We start from the raw sequence: 20,757 nt of genomic DNA on the forward strand, positions 1-20,757 counted from the left end.
TGGAGATCAGATTTTTTAAAGGTTTATTTATCTATATTGGAAAGTTAGATATACAGAGAGGAGAAGAGACAGAGAGGAAGATCTTCCATCCGATGATTCACTCCCTGAGTAGCTGGAACAGCGGGAGCTGAGCCAGTCCAAAGCCAGGTCTCCCATGCAGGTGCAGGGTCCCAGGCTTTGGGCCATCCTCAACTGATTTTCCAGATTATAAGCATGGAGCTGGTTGGGAAGCAGGGCTGCTGGGATGTGAACCGGTGCACATATGGGATCCCCACGCATGCAAGGCAAGGACTTTAGCCACTAGGCTACTGTGCCTGGCCCTGGAGATCAGATTTTTGAAATGAGTCTCCCAGAGCTAACCTTGGGTGTTGAAGGGGAAGCATTCATTCAAGTGGCCTGAAATGGACACTCCCCAGGCGTTTTTGAACAGCAGGGAAGCCAAGTGGCTGGACTTCCCTGTGGCTGGACACAGCCAGGAGACTTACCAGGGAGACAGGGCTGTGGTAGATTTCTTGGTGCTTTACTTTGCATAAGGGGGTTATTCAGGGATGGATTCTGAACAGCAGACAGGATTTAAAGGATTTCTCCTGACTGTTGTGCTGTAGGTGGTTTTCTGGTGGGATAGGAACAAGCACCTGGAAATGAGCAAGAGAGCTGCTACAGTCATAGTCAGCCGAATTCCCTGATGGGGAAGATACTAAACGAGAGGAAGCTGTGGGAGGGGGAGGGCAGGTAGAGGTAAAGAAAGCAAATCTTAAAAGAAAACAGAGAAAACAATAGGCTTCTCCCATCTGTTTTAGAAGGAAGGTGGAATATAGGAAGTGTTGGTGTGAAAGGGTCAGTTCTATACCTCTGTGAGCTGGTATGTATTTGGATATTTTATGATGACAATATATTCTCATGCTGAAAATTTGCCAAGAACAATTTTCTCTCCACCTTGGGACCATGCACGCAAGCGTGGTGTGAGCTTGGCCAGAAGTGTGGGCTAAATGAGGGAAATATTTAGCATTACTGTTGGCAAGGATATGTCAATGTTTGTGAATTGATAAATATAGGAATAAAAAGAAAAAAGCAATCAAGAACAGAACAGTGGAATTTGTTGTTGACTAAGGAAATGGAGATATAAATGCACTTGAGACTAATAGACGCACAGACATAGACTGTTACACATTTTAGAAGGGAGGGAATTCACTGATTGGAAAGAAAGCAGTGCTTAAACCATGCAGCGCGATTAAAAGGCAAGAGGTACAATATAGTGATCTTTTCTAGCACACTCTAGTGCTACTATATTATTTGCTGATTTTTAAAAAAGATTTATTTATTTTACATATTGTTATTGGAAAGGCAGATTTACAGAGAGAATGAGAGACAGAAAGATCTTCTATCTGCTAGTTTACTCTAAGTGGCTGCAGTGGTCTGAGCTGAGCTGATCCGAAGCCAGGAGCCAGGAGCTTCTTCTGGTCCCCCACATGGGCGCAGGGTCCTAAAGCTTTGGGCTACACCCTACTGCTTTCCCAGGCCACAAGCAGGGTACTGGATGGAAAGTAGAGCAGCCGGCACATGAACTGGCACCCATATGGGATCCCAGTGCATGCAAGGTGAGGATTTAGCTGCTCAGCTATTGTGCCAGGCCCTATTCGCTGAATTCTTTATTTTAAAAATATTGACTTGAAAAGAATAGCAGGGAATGGGAGGAAATCTTCCATGCACTGGTTCACTCCCCAGTTGTGTACGATAGTGAAGGCTGGGCCAGACCAAAGCCAGGAGCCAGGTACCAGATCTTCCACATGGGTAATAGGCACATGAGGATTTGGGTGATCACCAGCTGTCTCCCTAGATTTCAATATTTTCACATTTTTGTGGAAGTGTAATTAATTCGATCATATGTAACTTAATAGCTTCCTTTTGCAGGACATGAATTCTTTTTTGTACATAAAGATGTTTCTGGCTTGAGATATAATTTTTAAAACTTCCTATTTATAAAAATGACCTGAATGCTTTTTGAAGTGAAGATTTCTCTGACTTTGTGAGCCCAGGCATATAAACATGCCACAGCTATTTAGAGGACTACGTGGGATAATTTCAGGAAAGCACTTTGTAAGCTCTGGATGCCAGTGTAAGACGTGTGTGTGTGTGTATTTTGAAAAGTTTGAATGATGCTTTATTAATGGGTTCTTAGTTTACCCATTAGACACTACTATCAAAAAAACCTAATAGTTTGAAATTTTAAAAAATATTTTTAGTTTTAACTCTCATTGAAGGGTCTACAACCCTTTGGGGGGCTTCTTTTTACCTCATTTGGACAGTTATAGTCTCTGTTGTCATAAGCCAACCCAGAAATGAGATTCTTTCCTCCCTTTCAGACCCATGCCCGAGTCTCCAGTTGCTTCTACTGCTCTGTTGCTTTCAACCGGGCAGCATCTCTGCTGTTCATAGGTTCTTCAACTCTTCTGCAAAACTTCTGGGTCCTATTGCATTTATGATCCATATTATCCTGAATTTAGAAAGGAAACCTGAAATAAAAGCTCTATGTCAGATTGTGTACTAGCAGGAAGCCGGAATTAGGAATGGAACCAGAACTCTAATCTAGTCACTCTTAAATGGAATGTGGCGTCCCAGGTGGCTTCTTTTTTTTTTTTTAAGATATATTTATTTTTATTTCAAAGTCAGATTTTTTTTAACTGAAAAAAGGAGAGACAGAGAAGAAGACCTTCCATCCACTGGTTTACTCCTCAAGTGACTACAGCAGCCTGAGCTAGGCTGATCTGAAGCCAGGAGCCAAGAGCTTCTTCTGGGTCTCCCTCGAGGGTACAGGGTCCCAAGGCCTTAGGTCATGCTCTAATGCTTGTCCAGGTCACAAGCAGGGAGCTGAATGAGAAGTGGAGCAGCCAGGATGTGAACTGGTGCCTAAATGGGATCCCAGTGCATGTTGAGTTGAAGATTCAACCACTAGGCCTCGTGCCAGGCCCCCATGTGTCATCTTAACCACTGCACCAAATGCCCAGCCTGGGGGTGTTTTAGATAAATATTAGCTGAAGGATTAGATAACTGGGATGCAGTCATACCTTTAGGTTCATGTGTCCTGAGAAGTGATCTCACTCCAAAACAACCACCATCTTGCAAAAACAAACACTTTAGACTCCCTGAGCTCAACCTAAGCTCAAATAGAATTTTGGAAAATGCTCTTAAATCTACATTTTCAATAAGTTCTTTGGGTATTTTGAAGGATGAAGTCCATTGTTTTGAAGCAAGTGGGTTTTTTTATTTTTGCCCAACGTGTATGTAACACTATCCAGTTTGTGTTTTCTCTGTCTGCCTGTTGGACAGCCCCCTCCACTGTATCTGTATCTGTATAACTGTATCTCCTGATTACCACAACTCCCCTAAGGTGCACTGTGCTTCCAGTTGGTAAGTTTCAGGTCACATGGCTTTTCCTGAATCTGTAGACTGCGCTTCAGAGATTTGGGAAATTTTATTGTTTTTTATATGTGTAAAAAGAAATTTTATTGATTTGAAAGGCAGACATACAGAGAAAGAGGGAGGGCGGGGGAGAGAGAGAGAGAAAGAGAGAGAGACCTATTTATTTACACCACAGTGGCTGTAATGGCTGGAACTGGCTCAGGCTGAAGCCAGGAACTTCCTCCAGGTTTTCCATGTGGGTACCGGGGCCCAAACACTTGGATCATCCTTTGTTGCTTTGTGCATTAGCAGGGAGCTGGATTGAAAGTACTGCAGCCAGGGGAACTGATGCTCTTATAAGATGCTGGCACTGCAAATAGCTGCTTAACCCATTATGCCACAATGTCAGCCTAGGACACTTTCTGTTTTTGGCAAAAAGGGCCTAGCTGGGCTTCTGAGGTAGATCAAAGTTAATTGGTTGCTCTGAAGCTCTTTTCCCTCAGGTCTCTTCTTGGCTCTGTTCTGGAGGCTGATGTGGCTCAGCATGGTTGAGGACTCCTTCTGTTCCCATGCTAGTGTTTCACCCAGGGAGGGTGGATGGCATGAGGGCCCTTTCTGTGTGGACAGATGGGACAGACCACTAGTCTAATATATCACAAAAGGGCAGATTTGGAATCTCATCCAGGTTTCTCCAGGGATTTCAGAGAAACAAATAATTGGGAGATCTGCTGCTTTATCAGGCACATTAGCAGGATGCTGGGATGGAAATGGAAGAGCTGGGACTTGAACTGGCACTCTGATTCGGGATGCTGATGTCACAGGCAGCAGTTTAACCCATGTGCAACAATGCCAGTTGTTCTTCCAGCACATTTCAAAGATTTATATTGGAAAATCAGGTCAGATTTGTAGAGAGAAAGATCTATCCACTGACTCCCTCGCCAAATGGCTGCCAACAGCAGGTGATCTGAAGCCAGAAGCCTGGAGACTCTTCCTTGTCTCCCATGCAGGTGCAGGGTCCCAAGGTTTTGGGCTGTCCAGGCCACAAGCAGAGAGCTGGATGGGAAGTGGAGCAGCTGGGACACAAATGGATACCCATATGGTACCCTTACAGTAAGGATTTAGCCACTGAGCTATTGTGCCATGGCACTGGGCTCCTCTCCTAGCACATTTCAAATAAACCACCATGCTTTATTTTACATGCTTTAAATGTATTAGATTTGTACAATTTGACCAATATCTCCTGATTTCCCATCTTTTAGGAACTACAGTTCTACCTTTTATTTCTAAAAAGTTTGACTTTTTAAGTTGCCACATATAAGTGGCAAATGCAGCATTTGCCTTTGTTGATTGTTTTTCCCTTGATAGCTCACCTGACTATATAAGTACCAAGACAGGATTAGATTAGTCTGAAATCCTTGCCAGACCTTTTTGTTTGGGGCTGTGAAGCTTCCTTTGTCCTTGTTTTTTTGCCCTTTTCTGTAGCACATTGGCAGGATGGTCTCCCTAAGGAAGTTACAAAGAGGTAGAGTTTTTGGTTTGTCCTCTAGTTGGTAATGTTATTAGTCATTGCCTTAGTTATTACCTATTTATGAAAGGGAGAGTTATATAGAAAGAAAGAGGCAGAGACAGAGATCTTCTATCCACTGGTTTACTCCCCAAATGGTTTCAATAGCTAGGGCTGGGCCAGACTGAAGCCAGGAACCAGAAGCTTCATCTGGGTCCCCTGCAGGGCTGCAGGAACTCAAGCACTTGAGCCATCCTCTGCTGCTTTCCCAGGCCCGTGAAGCAGCCAGGACTTGAACTGCAGTATGTTCTTTTATGGGTCTGACCCTGTTCAAGAAGATTTTCACTAACCTATGTTGTTTACAGAGTTTAAGTGTTTTACTTTTGCAGTCAGTAAACACAAGAAGCAGACTTTAAAATAATTTCTGTGTAAACCCTAAGCCCATGCTCTTTCTAATATTTTTCTAAATCTTTTAGCATTAGATAAAACAACTTTCAAATCTTGTCCTTTCTGTATACTTGGAGCCTTTGTAATAACTTCTAAAAGTTAAGTGTAAGAGTTCTGTTATATATTTTTTCTTATTATTATAAATCCATAGAATTACTCAATTCCTGTTGTTACAGGGGAAAATGTATCAACACATTTTAAAAATTAATGTTCAATTCACTAATTTGCTCTGAGAGTTCTGGTTTATAGATATAGAAATCCATTCTCAATTCACAAGTATGTGATCTGGGCATCCTCCTGAGGGATTTAGACACAGTCCATTCTGTGCTATCCTTCTGGTGGGATTGGATTGGTGGCCTTGGAAGACCCAACGAGTGAAGGACTTGGTCAGCCCAATGACAAAAATGTTTCTAATTCAGGTACTAGGTGATTTTCTCCACTGTTGAATCTTGGCAGGCTTTCTTTACCTGATTTGTCTAATTTTTATAGCATGGCTGTTTTAATCACTGTCCACTGTGATTGCTTGTTCAGGACATTGAATCACAGTTTGCAGGGTAAGCGTTGGAAAAACATCATGCTGTTTTGCTCATCTGCCATCCATTGTTTTCCTAGGATTTCATATTCAAATATCTGTATACTTTGTTTGGTGATGATTATTTTGCAGATTGCATTATAAAAGAAAATTAGCTGAATTACTGCTTGGTAACATTGCTTAAAATGTCAACTACTGCAACACCTTTGTTTCTCAGACCAGGCCATAGATGGGAAATTGCAAAAAATATTGGAAGGAAAATAAGAATATTCATTGAAAGATGTGGCCATCTTTACCCAAATAGGATGACAGTAGTCTTTTTCTTTTTAGGCTAAGATGTTGACTAGCATTCAGACCTAGGAATGGCCATCCTGGGAAACTTTATAAAGCCATTCAGATTTTCAAGGGAGTATTCTACATAGCCCTGTGATAGCTGATTGGGTTGGGAAGGGCATCTTTGCATGATCTGGTGTTGGGATTATTATGGGGACTCAAATCAGAATCTCTGCTTCTATTGGGGAACCTGGACCCCTCTAATCAAGCCTCTCTGAAATGTGCCCAAGAGAGTAGAGAAAAGACCATGTAATAATTAGCTGTGAGACTGGAATGGTGACTTATTAGACTAATCCTCCACCTAAAATGCTGGCATCCTTTATGGATGCTGGTTCAAGTCCCAGCTACTCCACTTCTCATATACCTCCCTGGTTATGGCCCACGTCTTTTGGACTCTGTACCTACGTGGGAGACCTAGAAGAAGCTGCTGGCTTTCAGCTTTGGATCAGCCAACTCTGGCTGTTGTGACCATTTGAAGGGTGAACCACTAGAGTGAATTTCTGTTTGTGTGTGTGTGTGCTCGCGCACGCACACACATGCACGCTTCTCTGTAAATCTACCCTTGGAATAAAAACAAATAAATGTTTAAAAATAAATAGTGGTGACTTTAGGAGAGAGAAGTGCATGAGGTGACAGAAGGGGTGAAGCCATGGTGGCCACAGTGAGCAGAAGTCATGAAGAAGAAACAGCAAGAAGGAAATCACTGCTGGGGGAACATGACAGAACAGGGCACAATGCCACACTGGCTGAGAGGGAGTAGCTGAGTCCATTGGGTCACTGAAGCCTTCAATGAAAACGGGAGAACTTGTGCCTGCACCCACTAAACAGCTTTGGCTCTGACATAGAGTGGGATGTTTGTCTCTGGTTCTGTAATGCCTGTTTGACACTAGAAATACCTGTCTACTCACTCCTATAATATCCCAACCATAAACTCTGTGTTCTCTGAAGGAACCTAGAGTTTCTCAGTCTCCTTAATAAGTATGCCTATCAGTCACTAAAGCAGTACTGTTTTTTTTTCAATTGCAATTTACTCTTTTGTATCATATCAGGAATTTGTTTTTGAAACTGCTGATACAGAGGATATAGATTTTATATGTTCCCCCTTTGTTTAGTAGGAACTTAAGATTGGATGTGATCCCTGAGCATGAATATGAACCAAGAGCTAGCATCTGGTCTGTCAGGATTCTATCTTTGATCAAAAATGACCCTTGATGTAGAGGATTAGTCATTTGGGTGATCTGGATTGAAAGATCTGATCTATCTTGCCTAAGTTAGAGGCTTTATGAGAAAGGGTCGCCTTCCCAAGGTCAGGGCTCTGTTGAAATTCACTCTCTCTAATTCAGGCAAGGCCCTCACAGGCAGAAGGCAGTCATGCTTGAGATGTGCTCCTGAATTTCTGGGGTAGGCAGGAAATAGAGCAAGTAGCTGAGAAGATAGATGTAGATTTAAAACCAGCTCTAAACACAAACAAACAAACAAACAAAACCAGCTCTACCAATTACTATATGTGAGTTTGGATAAGTTATTTAGTTTTCCACTTCCTTACACATTTAATGAAAATGATAATGATTCAAGTATGTAGTGTTGGTATTATCAAGAGGAAGTAAAATAATCAAATAGTTAATATTACACTTACTATCTAATAAGGATTCAAATAGGGGCAAAGTATAGTGGCTCAATTGGCTAATTCTCCCCTTGCCCGCACCAGGATCTGATATGGGCACTGGTTTCTACTGGCTGTCCATTTTTGATTCGGCTCCATGTTTATGGCCTGAGAAAGCAATGGACGGTGGCTCAAGTCTTTGGGCCATTGCACCCACATGAGAGACCTGGAAGAAGCTCCTGGATCATGGCTTTGGATGGGTTCAGCACCTGCTGTTACAGCTACTTGTGGAGTGAATCCGTGGATGGAAGATCTTTTTCTCTGTCTCTCCTTCTCTCTGTCAATCTGCCTTTCCAATAAATAAATAAATCTTTTATTTTAAAAGCGTGGTACAAATGTGTGTAATGTGGAACTCAAACCCTTGTGATGGTAATAGTCATATATATATTGTAGTTATGATAATTATTATTGTATTGCATAATCTACGGGTTGAATAATTATGATGCATGGGCCAAATCCATCCTACAGTCTGTTTTAGTATATTCAGTCTTGTTGGAAAACAGTTGTATCGTCTTCTTGATTATTGTCCATGGCTGCTTTCATAATATGATAGCAAAACTGGGTGATTGCAACACACTATATGGGCCATAAAATCTAAAACATATACCATGTAGCTCTTTATAGGAAATATGCTGTGATCTGCAGCACTGTGCCAATAGAAAATGGTATAAATTAATAATTACACATATTTGTATTTGTGCTCTGTTCCTTACATTGTTAAAAGTAGTCCAATTTTCTTCTGAGACTCAGTTTCCTTATTGGTTACAGTGTGATATAAATAGGCATGCCATTAGGATTTCTTGTTTGGTGGAAGCTTTTGCTCAACTGGCTAATCTTCCACTTCTAAGAACCCACATCCCATGCGGGCTCCAGTTTGTGTCTTTACTGCTCCACTTCTCATCCAGCTCCCTGTGTATGGTCTGGTAAAGTAGCAGAGGGAGGTTCAATTCCTTGGGTCTCTGCACCCATGTGGGAGAACACAGGAAGTTCCTGGCTCCTGGCTTTGGGTTGGCTTGGCTTTGGCCATTGAAGCTATTTAGAAAGTGAACCAGTGGATGGAAAATCTTTCTTGCTGTTTATTTTTTACATAAAACTGCCTTTCTGATACAAATAGATACATCACTAAAAAAAGGAGAAGGATTGCATGTATAAATGCACTTAGCATAAAATTATTGTTCAATGATTGGTAATGTCAGCATGCTCTCCATTTGTTCTTCTGGCTTCTCTTGTATAGTAAGCAAAGTATGTTGGTTCTGGGTTTAAATTTATGGTTTTAAAAATGTTTAAATAGGGGGCTAGTGCAATGGGTCAGTGGCTAAATCCTTGTGTTGTATCCACCTGGATCCCATATTGGCACCATTTTGTATCCCAGCTGCTCTACTTCCCATCAAACTCTCTGCCTGTGGCCTGGGAAAGCAGTAGACGGAAAAAAAGCCTTGGAACCTTGCACTCTTGTGGGAGACCCAGAAGAAGCTCCTGGCTGCTGGCTTCAGATCAGCTCAGCTCTGGCCAGTGTGGCCACTTGGGGAGTTTATTAGCAGACAGAAGAACTTTCTGTCTCTCCTTTTCTCTGTATATCTGCTGTACCAATAAAATAAGTAAATCTAATATTTAAAAATGTTGAAATATTGCTAATCAAACTTTTATATGCACGTTAACATCTATGTGCAGTGGCAATGCACTTTGGCTTCTTAGCAACAAGGAGGGTTACTGAAACCCATTAGCATCATAAACTGTTACTAAATCCAAATCTAAAAAAAAACTCTATTCGAAGAAGGGATAGTTAATTTGTCTTTTAGAATCATTAAGGTAAATTTATCAAAGCAGGATATTGTATACATGCATTTATAGCTTTAATGTTTTATTTATATGACTTAATGTATGCTTAAGACATTTGCATGATGATTGTGATTATAATTCTAAGGTTGACAAGATTGATTCCTTTAGAGTGTTCCTAATGAATGCATTTCTGGATTTGGTCAGGTCTGTCTGATGGACTGGTACAGGACCAAATGTGAGTCATAGTGTTCATGTTCTGCAGAGAAGTACAGGGATGAATTAATCATGGTCAGTTTCTCTGGTGAATTTATTAGAAAGTGACCGAGTATAACACCTCATTTTCATGCAAATAACCCTAGCTCTCCAATCTTAAAATGTTAGGTTGTCTTAATTACTATAACTCGCAAATAACTAACATTTCCTATTTACTTGCTAATTCAGAAAAAAAAATCTCACCACCTCATTAGTACTATTTCATTTCTTATAGAGTATCAGAGAAATAAATGACTAAATATTACATGCTGAAAAAAATCAACTAGATTTCCCTTTGAGATTCAGTTTCCAAATGAACAGGCTACTGTAATTATAGTAATGAAAACTCTTAGTATCAAAGCATTGTTCAGTAAATATTGATGTAAGATCTTCCTTCTACCTTCCTTCTGACTGCTCTTGGTATAGCCCATTGTGAACATGGAATTTTAATAGTGGAGCCTAGAGATATTAACACTGTAATTTTCATTTTCCCCTTAAAAATGATTTTCTTCTCTGTTCTTAACACTTTGGCCATTGTTCCACACAACTCTGCTTTTCACAAGTGTTTACTGAAAATTTAAAAAGCTGCTGAAATATTAATGTGGCTTCAATGGACATCTTACCCTATGCGGTCTCTTAAGTAGCATTAGTGGGTTAGGGTGTTTAGTTATCCACATAGTAGACTAAATTGTGACAAAGTTGGCAGGCTGAGCAAAATCAACAGGAATTTTTAAAAATTATTTTTGCAAGAAATTACTTACATATTTGGAGGAGGAGTGGAGAGAGATGATGGCAAGGGGCAGAAGTGGGGGGTGGGGTGGGAAGAGAGGAGAAAATAGAAAGAGAGAGAGAGATATTGACAATGAATCTTCTATTAAGTGGTTGACTTTCCAAATGAGGACAATAACTGGGAAGGGGATAGGCCAAAGTAAAAGCCTAGGATTCCATTTGAATTTCCCTCAGGGATAATAGGAACTTTACTTGAGCCTTCATCCACTATATCCCCACCATGTGTAGTGCCAGGGAGCTAAATTGGAAGTGAAGTAGAAACTTCAACCCAGGCACTCTGACATGATATTTGGGCATCTTAATTGTGCCAATCATTGATCCCAAATGTGAATTCTTCAAAGATCCTAATATGATCTCTCCATCACTGTATCCTTCATTTATCAGGAGAGTAATCACCTACCCAGATTTCCGACACTTAATGGAGTCTTATGTAAAACACTTGCACAGTAGGTCTTCACTAACAAAATGCTTAAGATTACAACAATGATTATTCAGCCCAGTATACACTTTTGGTTACACGGCCACCGCAGTAGATATTATATGCTTATAAGGACTTTTATTTATTCCCTGCTTAATTCTTTTTCCTGAGATCATCTCCAGAGTTAATAATCTGTACTCAAGGAGGAGGTACCCCTTTGCCCTCAGGAACAGGATCATCTGATTAATGGTGTGTTTTGTTTTCCAATATATAAAATAAATATAGGGCAGGAAGTACACACTGTCCTGTTCTCTAGAAGAAAGAGTAAGCACTCTTAAGATCTCATAAGCTTAATTATAAATGAAAGCTTAAATGATCTTGGCTCATTTTCAACAAAAATCTAGCTTTAAAGCAAGATCTTCTCTGCACTATTCTAAACCTGTTTATTTTATTTAAAAAATTCTAACCCTTCAAGGAAACAAATATCACCCAGTGAGAATGGTTGTACTTCTGGTGGACTATGAAAAAGAGCAGCCTATTGTCTTGCAGTAGCCATGAAACCATGCAGAGGGGTGGCCAATGTCATGGTAAAAATCACTAATGTAGATGTCTGATTTTTGGTCTTACATCTTAGAAACTCCTTAGACCATTAACAAGTTGAGTTGCCTTGTGAGATGTAAAAATTATATGAAGATTCATGTTCTTTACCTGAAATTTATCTAGAAAATCTAAAGAAGGTGCAAGTCATGACTTCTAGAATATTCTTTGCATGTGGCTTGGTTCCTGAGCATCTTGACTGAACTCTAGCATTCAACTCAGCATTGATCAGGAAGAGACTCCATAGTTAGATCATTGCTCCTTACTCCTTTGGTATATGCTTGGGGGAAGAGACAGCTGGGACTTGCCCAAAGTCTAACAGCAGCAACAGATTGGTTCTGGGTGTCCTGTTTTGGTCTTCTCTTTCCACTGGTATACATGGAAGAGCCTCCAACTGGGATAGAGACTTTCCATAATATGTTCATCTAAGTGAACACACTGGTTTTGAATATCAAAAAGGAAGGACAGAGCTAGGATCAGTAGTGAGTTCATACACCAAGGGGTGGGGGGAAATGTTTTTGCAAGCCATACGCAAAGTAACCAGAAATGAACAAATAAGTTTTATTGTACTGTATATTTACTGACACAAAAATATTATGCAGGTAAAAAATATTATGAAAGTAATGAGTTGATCAAAATTATTGTTATTGCTATGGATTAAAATTAATTGCTATATAATTTTAGTATATATAAGTACATATTATTTATGTACATGTAAGTATATATTTTTCCCCTCTGGATCATTTAAGGAAGAACAGGAATGCCTCTAAAATTGGTTTTCCTTTGTCTCCTTGACACTGCACATGTCTGCCTCTGGCTTCTGCCTTTTGGTTATTTTCATGGTGGACAGCTGAAGAGATGTTCGTGCAAGGCACCAGTTCATCAGCATATTGATAGAACACTGCTAGAATGTAGTGACCTGAGGAATGAGACATAGGGGGAATGAATCTTGGTGGAAACAATAAAAGGAGTACCAAAGAAGGAAACAGTATACCATGGTGAAGACCAGGTAGAAGAGAAGAGCTTTTTCTAAAAAATGAGAAGTCGTCACAGAAAGGGCAGTGGAAGCTGCCAAGATAATACTGTTGCTGCATCACAGTTTTGTCCAGAATTTGCTTTTCTTTGATTGCTACGATTTTTAGAGGTTTTGGTGGGTTCTTTTATTTTTATATTTACAAATTTATTTGTTCATTTGAAGAGCAGAGTTATGAGAGAAAGGATTGGTGGGGAGAGAGAGAGAGAGTCTTCCATTGGCTCGTTAATTTCCAAGTGGCCAGTCTGGATGAAGCTATGCCAGCCCTAACCTAGAGGAGCCTGCAGCTTCTTCTAGATCTCTCAGTTGGGTGAAGATTTCAGCCTGGCTCTTCTGCCAGGCACATTAGTAGCAAGCTGGATTGCAAATGGAGCGGCAGGAATACACACTGAGGCTCATATGGGAAACTGGTGTCACAGACAATGGCTTAAGTGTTATACCATTACACCAGCACCTATTATCTCTTTTTAGTTATAACACATTTGTAAGTTTACCTAGTATTTTGCAGGCCATCTGGCACAGTGATAGCCATAATCTTAAGATGTTCTGTTAGTGAACCTAAACATGTTCTGGTTGATGTTTCCATTTTGGAAGACAATGATATTGAGCCACAAGGTTGTAACTGACCGAAACTCACATAACTAACTAAGGTGTGGCAGCTAATCTGGAGACACACATCTTATTTCTCAGGGGTTCTTCCTTCTGGACTCTGTGAACTTGGGAGAACTCAAACTTTTCTTACTAGCTCTATGGCTTTGGACACATCACTAACTACTCTGAATCTCATTTTTTTTAATTCATAAAAGGGAGTAATCTTTATTATTTTTTAAAAGATTTATTTATATATTTTTGTTACAAAGTCAGATATACAGAGAGGAGGAGAGACAGAGAGGAAGATCTTCCATCTGATGATTCACTCCCCAAGTGACTACAATGACCGGTGCTGCACCAATCTGAAGCCGGGAACCTGAAACCTCTTCCTGGTCTCCCACCCGGATGCAGGGTCCCAAAACTCTGGGCCATCCTCAACTGCTTTCCCAGGCCACAAGCAGGGAGCTGGATGGGAAGCGTCGGGATTAGAACCGGCGCCCATATGGGATCCCGGCGCGTTCAAGGCGAGGACTTTAGCCACTAGGCCATGCTGCTGGGCCCAAGTAATCTTTATTTTTACAAAAGATTTTATTTTTGTTTGGCAGCAATGGCCAGTGAAGGGCTGGGCTGAAACCAGAAGCTTCATCTGAGTTCCCAGGACTTGGTTTATCCTCCCTGCTTTCTCAGGCCACAAACATAGAACTGGATTGGAAGTGGAGCAACCATGACTTGAACCAGCATCCATATGGGATACTAGCACTTGAAAGGGCAGGATTAGTCTATTGAGCCATTGTACTGACCCTAAAGGGAGTAACCTGAATTTGGGGTAGAACTGTTGTACCTTTACTGTCCTTACTGAACAGTGAAAGTGAAGCGATAAACTAGGGAAAAACTTTACATTTCAGTCAGTGATATCAAATCTCCTTGATTTAATTTACTTCCTTTGAAAGTGTGTGTGTGTGTGTGTGTGTGTGTGTGTGTGTGTGTGTGTGTGTGTGTGTGCATATCTTGGGGTCCACTGGTATGTAGGTACTCAAGTGTGTTTGTGTGTATGTCTTAGAGTAAAATAGTGTCTCCTATATCACTAAGATGTGTAGAACGAGACACAACAATCAAACATGGAGCATTTGTGTACTTCAGACAACTGAATACTGGATCGTGGTCTAAAGCTAATTCAACCAGTGGATCCTGATTCTGTGATGTAGTGGGGTTCCAGAAACACAGTTTTTTTTTTTAACTCTGTAGCTTTCAGAATAATACCTAGAGTTTCCCGCTAGATGACTCAGCAAGCTGTTGGCAGGTTCCCCTCAGTAGAAACACAAGTATGAACTCACACAAAATTGCATTCACTTTTGAATATGCTTTATTTACAATTCATTCTTTCTTGAAATCTTTTAGAATCATCTTGGTTAAAATCAGTACATAAAATAATCTTCACTGTATTTGTTACATATGGCACAGAATAATTTAACATTGTATAAATATGTTTCATTGATGCACAAATGGGAGAAGCACCCTTTGCTAAAAGCAATATGGTGATTTAGTTCAATTTGGCAATAGTAGCACTTTAAAAAACGACCATTAGATGGCACTGTGGCCAAGTAGATTATGCTTTAAACTGAGCTTCCTGTAATTGTAACATTTAATTCCTTTCTATCATTCAAGTTACAGCAGAGCAATATTTGTTACTCTGGTTTAATGGTACTGTCTAGGAGTGAATCCCTTCATCACAGAACTGTAAATCATCTGAGGAACGTACTTCACAGACATGAGCAGTGTTTTAAAAACCTTGACACAAAGTCCCCAGACAAAACGAAGGGCCCAGGATCCTGTTTTATTTAAGATCAATAAATGATGTATGGACCATTTTTCTCACCACCTCACAGAATTGCATTAAAGTCTTTTCACAAAATGAGATCCAGTTTATTTAAAGGACTGGCATCTTTGTCACTCTTCAGTTTGCTGTCACAGCCATGGAAGGTCATGGGAATATTAAGAGATTGATTCACATTTCAGTGGACATAATGCAAACATGCACACATGTGTATATACCAAGTGTCTTTACTGACTGACTTTCCCTCCATATAAATATATAAATATTGAATAAAGTGCATGAGAACAGGTCTGTACATATATACAGATAGACATTTGTCTATATACACTTGAATATATATTTTTGGAGAGAAAAAAAAGAAAATATGAACATGTTTGTAATATATGAAGCCAAAAGACTTCTGTCAGGCAACAGTGAGGTCATTCTGACAGTTGCCATAAACTTTAGGCAAAAACTAGTTTTTATTCCGTAGAACCGTCTCAGCATTCTGATCATGTGCCTAATATCTGTTCCAGTAACAGTGTTTGACTATTACAGTATCAGAGGAAGCAACTATTCCTAGTTACTTTCCTCTTTAATAAGGTTTTTTTTCCTGTAAAACATTAGATTTATTTACTGTTTTTATTGGTGAGTTTCATATTAGTGAGTTAACTTAAAACAAATGAGTTTTTTAAAGAGTTACGAAACAAAAAGACTTTTTTCGGCAGTTACAAATTGGTAACTGATTGAGAGGCATATTTCTAAGTTAATTGCAATTTTTGATTTTTTTCAAGTTTATAATGTTTATTGATAGATTAGCTAAAATCAGGACATGAATGTGACTCGATAAATTGCAATGTTTGAGTTGACCTCAAATGATGTTTCCTTCCTTCTTTGGTTGGCATTCATCGTTTTATTTTTATATTTGCTAGTAGTACCTAGAAAATTGCTTCACAAATAAGTGTCTACTCAGCAGATGACTGTGGAACCTGGTTGAATGGTTTTAATAAATAGTATAGATTAACTAATCCGAAAACATCAATGAACCTGATGAGTCTCAATAGGAAAGCTGTCTACTCTTTACAGAGATGTCCTAAGATTCCACTGTTGTCAACAGCCAGAAACCTGAGTTTATTGCTCAATCCCGACGCAGTTACATCAACATACTGTTCACTGCTCAAAGGAGCGCATGCAGGATGCAGTCATTTCACAGCAAGATACCAAACACCTCAGTGGTGCTGTCTGAGAGGAGCACTTCTTACAAATGTATTTGGCAATGATAAATTATCCTCCCAGTTTACATAGAAGAACAAATATTAAACAAGACCACATTGGAAATTCAGAGTATAGCGTAAGAAGTAGAAGAGAAAGCAGCAATAATTGGTTAATACCATTTAAAGTCTTTTTACTTCTTAGCAGAAAAACTCAGAATGCATCAAAGGCCAGCAACTGTTTCAGTGTTTCAAAATGGCATCTATGAAAAACCAGGAATGAAAATGTCAAGTATTTCATTTGTCATAGCAATATAGATTGTATAACATTGTTTTTAGATCTTTCTTTTTTTTTCCAAAATATATATCTCAGTAGCTTTTAAGTAGAAGTGTTTCTTATTTAAGAGGCCACTCAATTGAACTGATTTTTCACTAGTGATACCTATTTGTATTTACAGGAAGAGATAACCAACTCAATCCCAAACCATCAATTAACAACCCAATAGCAAGGTTTCCATGTGACAATGAAAGTTAATTGAGATTTATTCAGGACCTCATTACAATTATACAATAAAAGCTAATTACTTTAAAGGTATATCATTTACAATGTTAAAAATAAGTATCATAAAGCTCACAGCAGAAATGCTGCCAGAACATGTTTGCAGTGCACATTTGTGGCATTTAACCCTGCTTCTCATTGACAGAATAAAATGAGGAATACAGATATTATTGTTGGTTCCATTAGACTGGCCTAATTTTTTTTCCAGTCTCCATAATACTTTTTTTCCCCCCAGGAAGGTGAAAATTTGCTCAGCATGTCCTCTACCATTGCCATGGCAACTAGTCTATCACACACAGCTAACCTTTTCATTCACTGTGTCGATATTGTCTGTAGAAGCATCATCTGAATGCTGCTTCCCTAGAGCCACCATAGTACAGTCATCATCTGTTGTCTTGGCATCTTTTTTGGAATTCTTTTTTTGTCCCATCTGGAGTTGACTTGACTTGTAGGCTAAGGCCGGTATAGTGTTCACTAGAATTAACTGCAGTGGTTTTTTGTTTTCCTTGTACTGACACTGGATGTACCGTGAAAAGGCTGACCGGTAGGTCTTGTTGAACAGGGTGTAGACCAGCGGGTTTACAGCTGAGGAGAGGTATCCGATCCAGACAAACACGTTGAGCAGGGCTGTGATGACATCCTCGTTGCAGGATTCTTTACAGATGACAGCCATAATGTTGGTGATAAAGAAGGGACACCACATCACCACAAACAGGAAGAAAACGATACCCAACACCTTGCAAGCCTTCTGCTCATTGCTGATGGACTGCATCGTCCTCCGACCTGTGTAGGACCCTGGCTCCCTGTGGATGGACCTCTGGAAAAGCTTTTCTGAAGACAAGGAACTCTGAGGGAGGAAGCTGAAAGAAGCTAATTTGGCTCGCGTGCCAGGATCACTCACACACAGTGTAGCTTCTTTCTGGAGTGACTTGATAGTTAGAAAGTAGGTGATCACCATGATAGTCAAGGGGATGAAAAATGCCACAAAAGAGCCAATCAGGACAAAGTTGTCATCAGCAAGTAAGCAACTCCCCTCTTTGAAGACCTTGGAGTCATCCTGTAGCCCAAAGACTGGTATTGGCATGGATATACCTAGAAATGGACAGCAAATGAATCAGAATTATTAAGGAATGAAATACATGAAACCAAGAGCACTGCCAACAGATGGTGTCTGTTCAAAGAATTTCATACTGATATTATTTAAAAGCATACATTTTCATGGAGAATTTCAGATTCTTTTGGACTTCCTTTGGAATTCTTATCATTATATGTTGCATTGTGCCCTAAATAGATAGCTTTTTCTCTATCAAAAACTACAGTAAGTCTAATTTTAATTTCCATGCCACATTTTCAGTTAAAACATTATGCTTATTAGTAGAAGAAAAGACACAGGAGCAAAAAAATGAATGACATGCTGCCATCTAGCTGTAAGAACCATTAACAGGTTGATGCTGTTTACTTTAGATCAAAACTCACCACATACCATGAGCACACATTTAGAAACACAATTGGGGTTCTGTTGCTTTCCACCTATCTATTGTCCCATGATTTTTAAAAAAGTATTTATTTTTTTTTATTACAAAGTCAGATATACAGAGAGGAGGAGAGACAGGGCAGAAGAACTTTCATCCGATGATTCACTCCTCAAGTGACCACAAAGGCCAGTGCTGTGCCGATCTGAAGCCAGGAGCCAGGAACCTCTTCCGAGTCTCCCATGCGGGTGCAGGGTCCCAAAGCTTTGGGCCATCCTTGACTGCTTTCCTAGGCCACAAGCAGGGAGCTGGATGGGAAGTGGAGCCGCTGGGATTAGAACCGGCGCCCATATGGGATCCTGGTGCGTTCAAGGCGAAGACTTTAGCCACTAGGCCACCACGCTGGGCCTTATTGTCCCATGAGTGTAGCTGATATATAAAGTAACATTATCAAATTGGACATATTTTATTTCTATAAAATTCAGAAAATACAAAAGCATATCAATCAATAAAGAAAAATATCAAGAATTCTCACCAGCTAAGGACAACCATGTTCTGTATTTCTCCACTCACACATATACATAAGTTATTTCTGCTCATATATGCAGTACATAAAGTAATAGATCATGAAACACATAACAGTAAACCATGGAAATTTCATGTACTTTAAAGTATTTTAGAAAAAATGTTTTCAATATTAATTTAACATAGCTTTAACCAGTTTCGATTTTTTAAAAAGTCTTTATTGTGAAAGATTTTTAGTATTTTTTAAAAAAAATAAAGGAAACTCACAGAAGGGCAACAGCAACAAATCCTGGTAGAATGATTCTACCTCCTGGTGATCGCTATGCTCAACAAAGATCATTCCAAACTAATCTTGTTTCACAGATACACCTATCTGCTCCCACCCACTTTGCATTATTCCACAGGAAACCCCAGATGTCACATCATTCTGTTAAGATTTTATGACAGTAAAAAGCCATGAACGGTGCTGGCATTGTGGTGAGGTGGGTTAAGCCTACCTATGATACCAGCATCCCATATGGGGTCCCATTTAAGTCCTGCCTGCTCCATTTCATTCCAGCTTCCTGCTGGGTACCAGCTATGTCAGAAGAACACGGCCCAAATTTACATTGACCTTGTTGTGTGGCAACATCTCTGCCCTGCATTTCTTGTGCTCTGGAGATGCCTGAAGATTGGATCTTTCTGTGCAGATTTCAGTCCCAATGGAGCCTGCTTCTGCTCCTGGAAGAGTGTCTTTCTCTATTGGCTTGTAACTGATCAGGCCAAAGAATTCATGAGATGGATGGTTAATTAGTAAGTTAAGCCTCTACCTGCAGAGTTGGCCTCCCATATTCAAGTCCCCGCAAGTGGTCTGGAAAAGCAGCAGAGGATGGTCCTAGTATCTGGGACAATGCAATAATGTGGAGGAAGCTCCTGGCTCCTAACTTTGGACCAGCCCAGCTCTGGTTGTTGCAGCCATTTGGAAAATGAACTAATTGATTTAAGATCTTGCGCTCTCTGTCTCTCTCCTTTAGTCTGCGAGTCTGCCTTTCAAATGAAAATAAAGCTTTATTTATTTATTTATTTATTTTTAGAAAAAAAGGATGAATCGATGATGAGAAAGAAGAAGAAATGCAATACTCTGTAAGTAGTGCATCCTCCAGAGGGACATCCTGGGGGAAAGAGAAAGTTTTCTCCTCCCTTGGCCTAGGTTTTAAGCTCCCTCAGGCCTGTAGCACAGCTTTACATGGAAACTGCTGCCTAACAGCCTAGAAAGGGGGTCTTGAGAAAGTCAAAGAGCACTGGGGTAATCCAGCAATGAGGCCACTGCTTTGCTAGTGGCAGCGTCTGGAGAAAGTTCCATTAAGGTTTCATAATTAAACTTCCGTCTACTCTGAGTTGGCTATATCCAACCTCAATAAAACTGTTCTAACCTCACATCACTTCACATTGGACACTCTGGCAGCAGTCTGTGCTAGAGTGTGTTTCTTAGTGTCATTTGCCATTATATTTACAGACTTAAATAACAATATTTATCCTTTGTCTATTCAAGGATGTCCCAGTATTCTTGGAAGGTGGTAATAAATGACATCAGCATGGTTCTTAAGGACACACACTGTCTCTAAGGACTCTTGATCTCCTGCATTCCTTTCTGTCCCTGGCTTCCTTTTGGGAACATTCCGTAGGCCAAGAAGTGGAAGAGGTTTGGTTCCAAGGGGAACATCCTCTGAAACCTTGGATAATCTTCAGTTTCACCTGTCTTTCAAAAATCTCTTGACTGTAAAATTTAACACATGTTTTCAGTTTTTTCCATTTTCCTCTTACCATATTATAATACCTGAATAATGAAAATGTTTAAAGG

The 20,757-nt window shown here is 39.9% G+C and overlaps 1 protein-coding gene across 2 annotated transcripts in view; it reads right to left on the reverse strand.

The window, feature by feature from the left end:
- Positions 1-16,872: 16,872 nt before the first annotated feature.
- HTR2A (5-hydroxytryptamine receptor 2A) overlaps positions 16,873-20,757 on the reverse strand; it is a 55,702-nt gene continuing 51,817 nt past the window's right edge. Inside the window, exon 3 of one of the 2 annotated variants that reach the window (XM_040991051.1) lies at positions 16,873-18,012. In XM_040991051.1, coding sequence (XP_040846985.1) covers positions 17,210-18,012 — 803 coding nt within the window. In that variant the 3' untranslated portion in view covers positions 16,873-17,209. The remainder of the gene's footprint in view (positions 18,013-20,757) is intronic. The other variant, XM_040991052.1, reaches the window with a different exon arrangement.

Source organism: Ochotona curzoniae, unplaced genomic scaffold (assembly GCF_017591425.1).
Source record: "Ochotona curzoniae isolate NIBS_2020 unplaced genomic scaffold, NIBS_Ocur_1.0 contig_64, whole genome shotgun sequence".
Lineage (NCBI taxonomy): Eukaryota > Metazoa > Chordata > Mammalia > Lagomorpha > Ochotonidae > Ochotona > Ochotona curzoniae.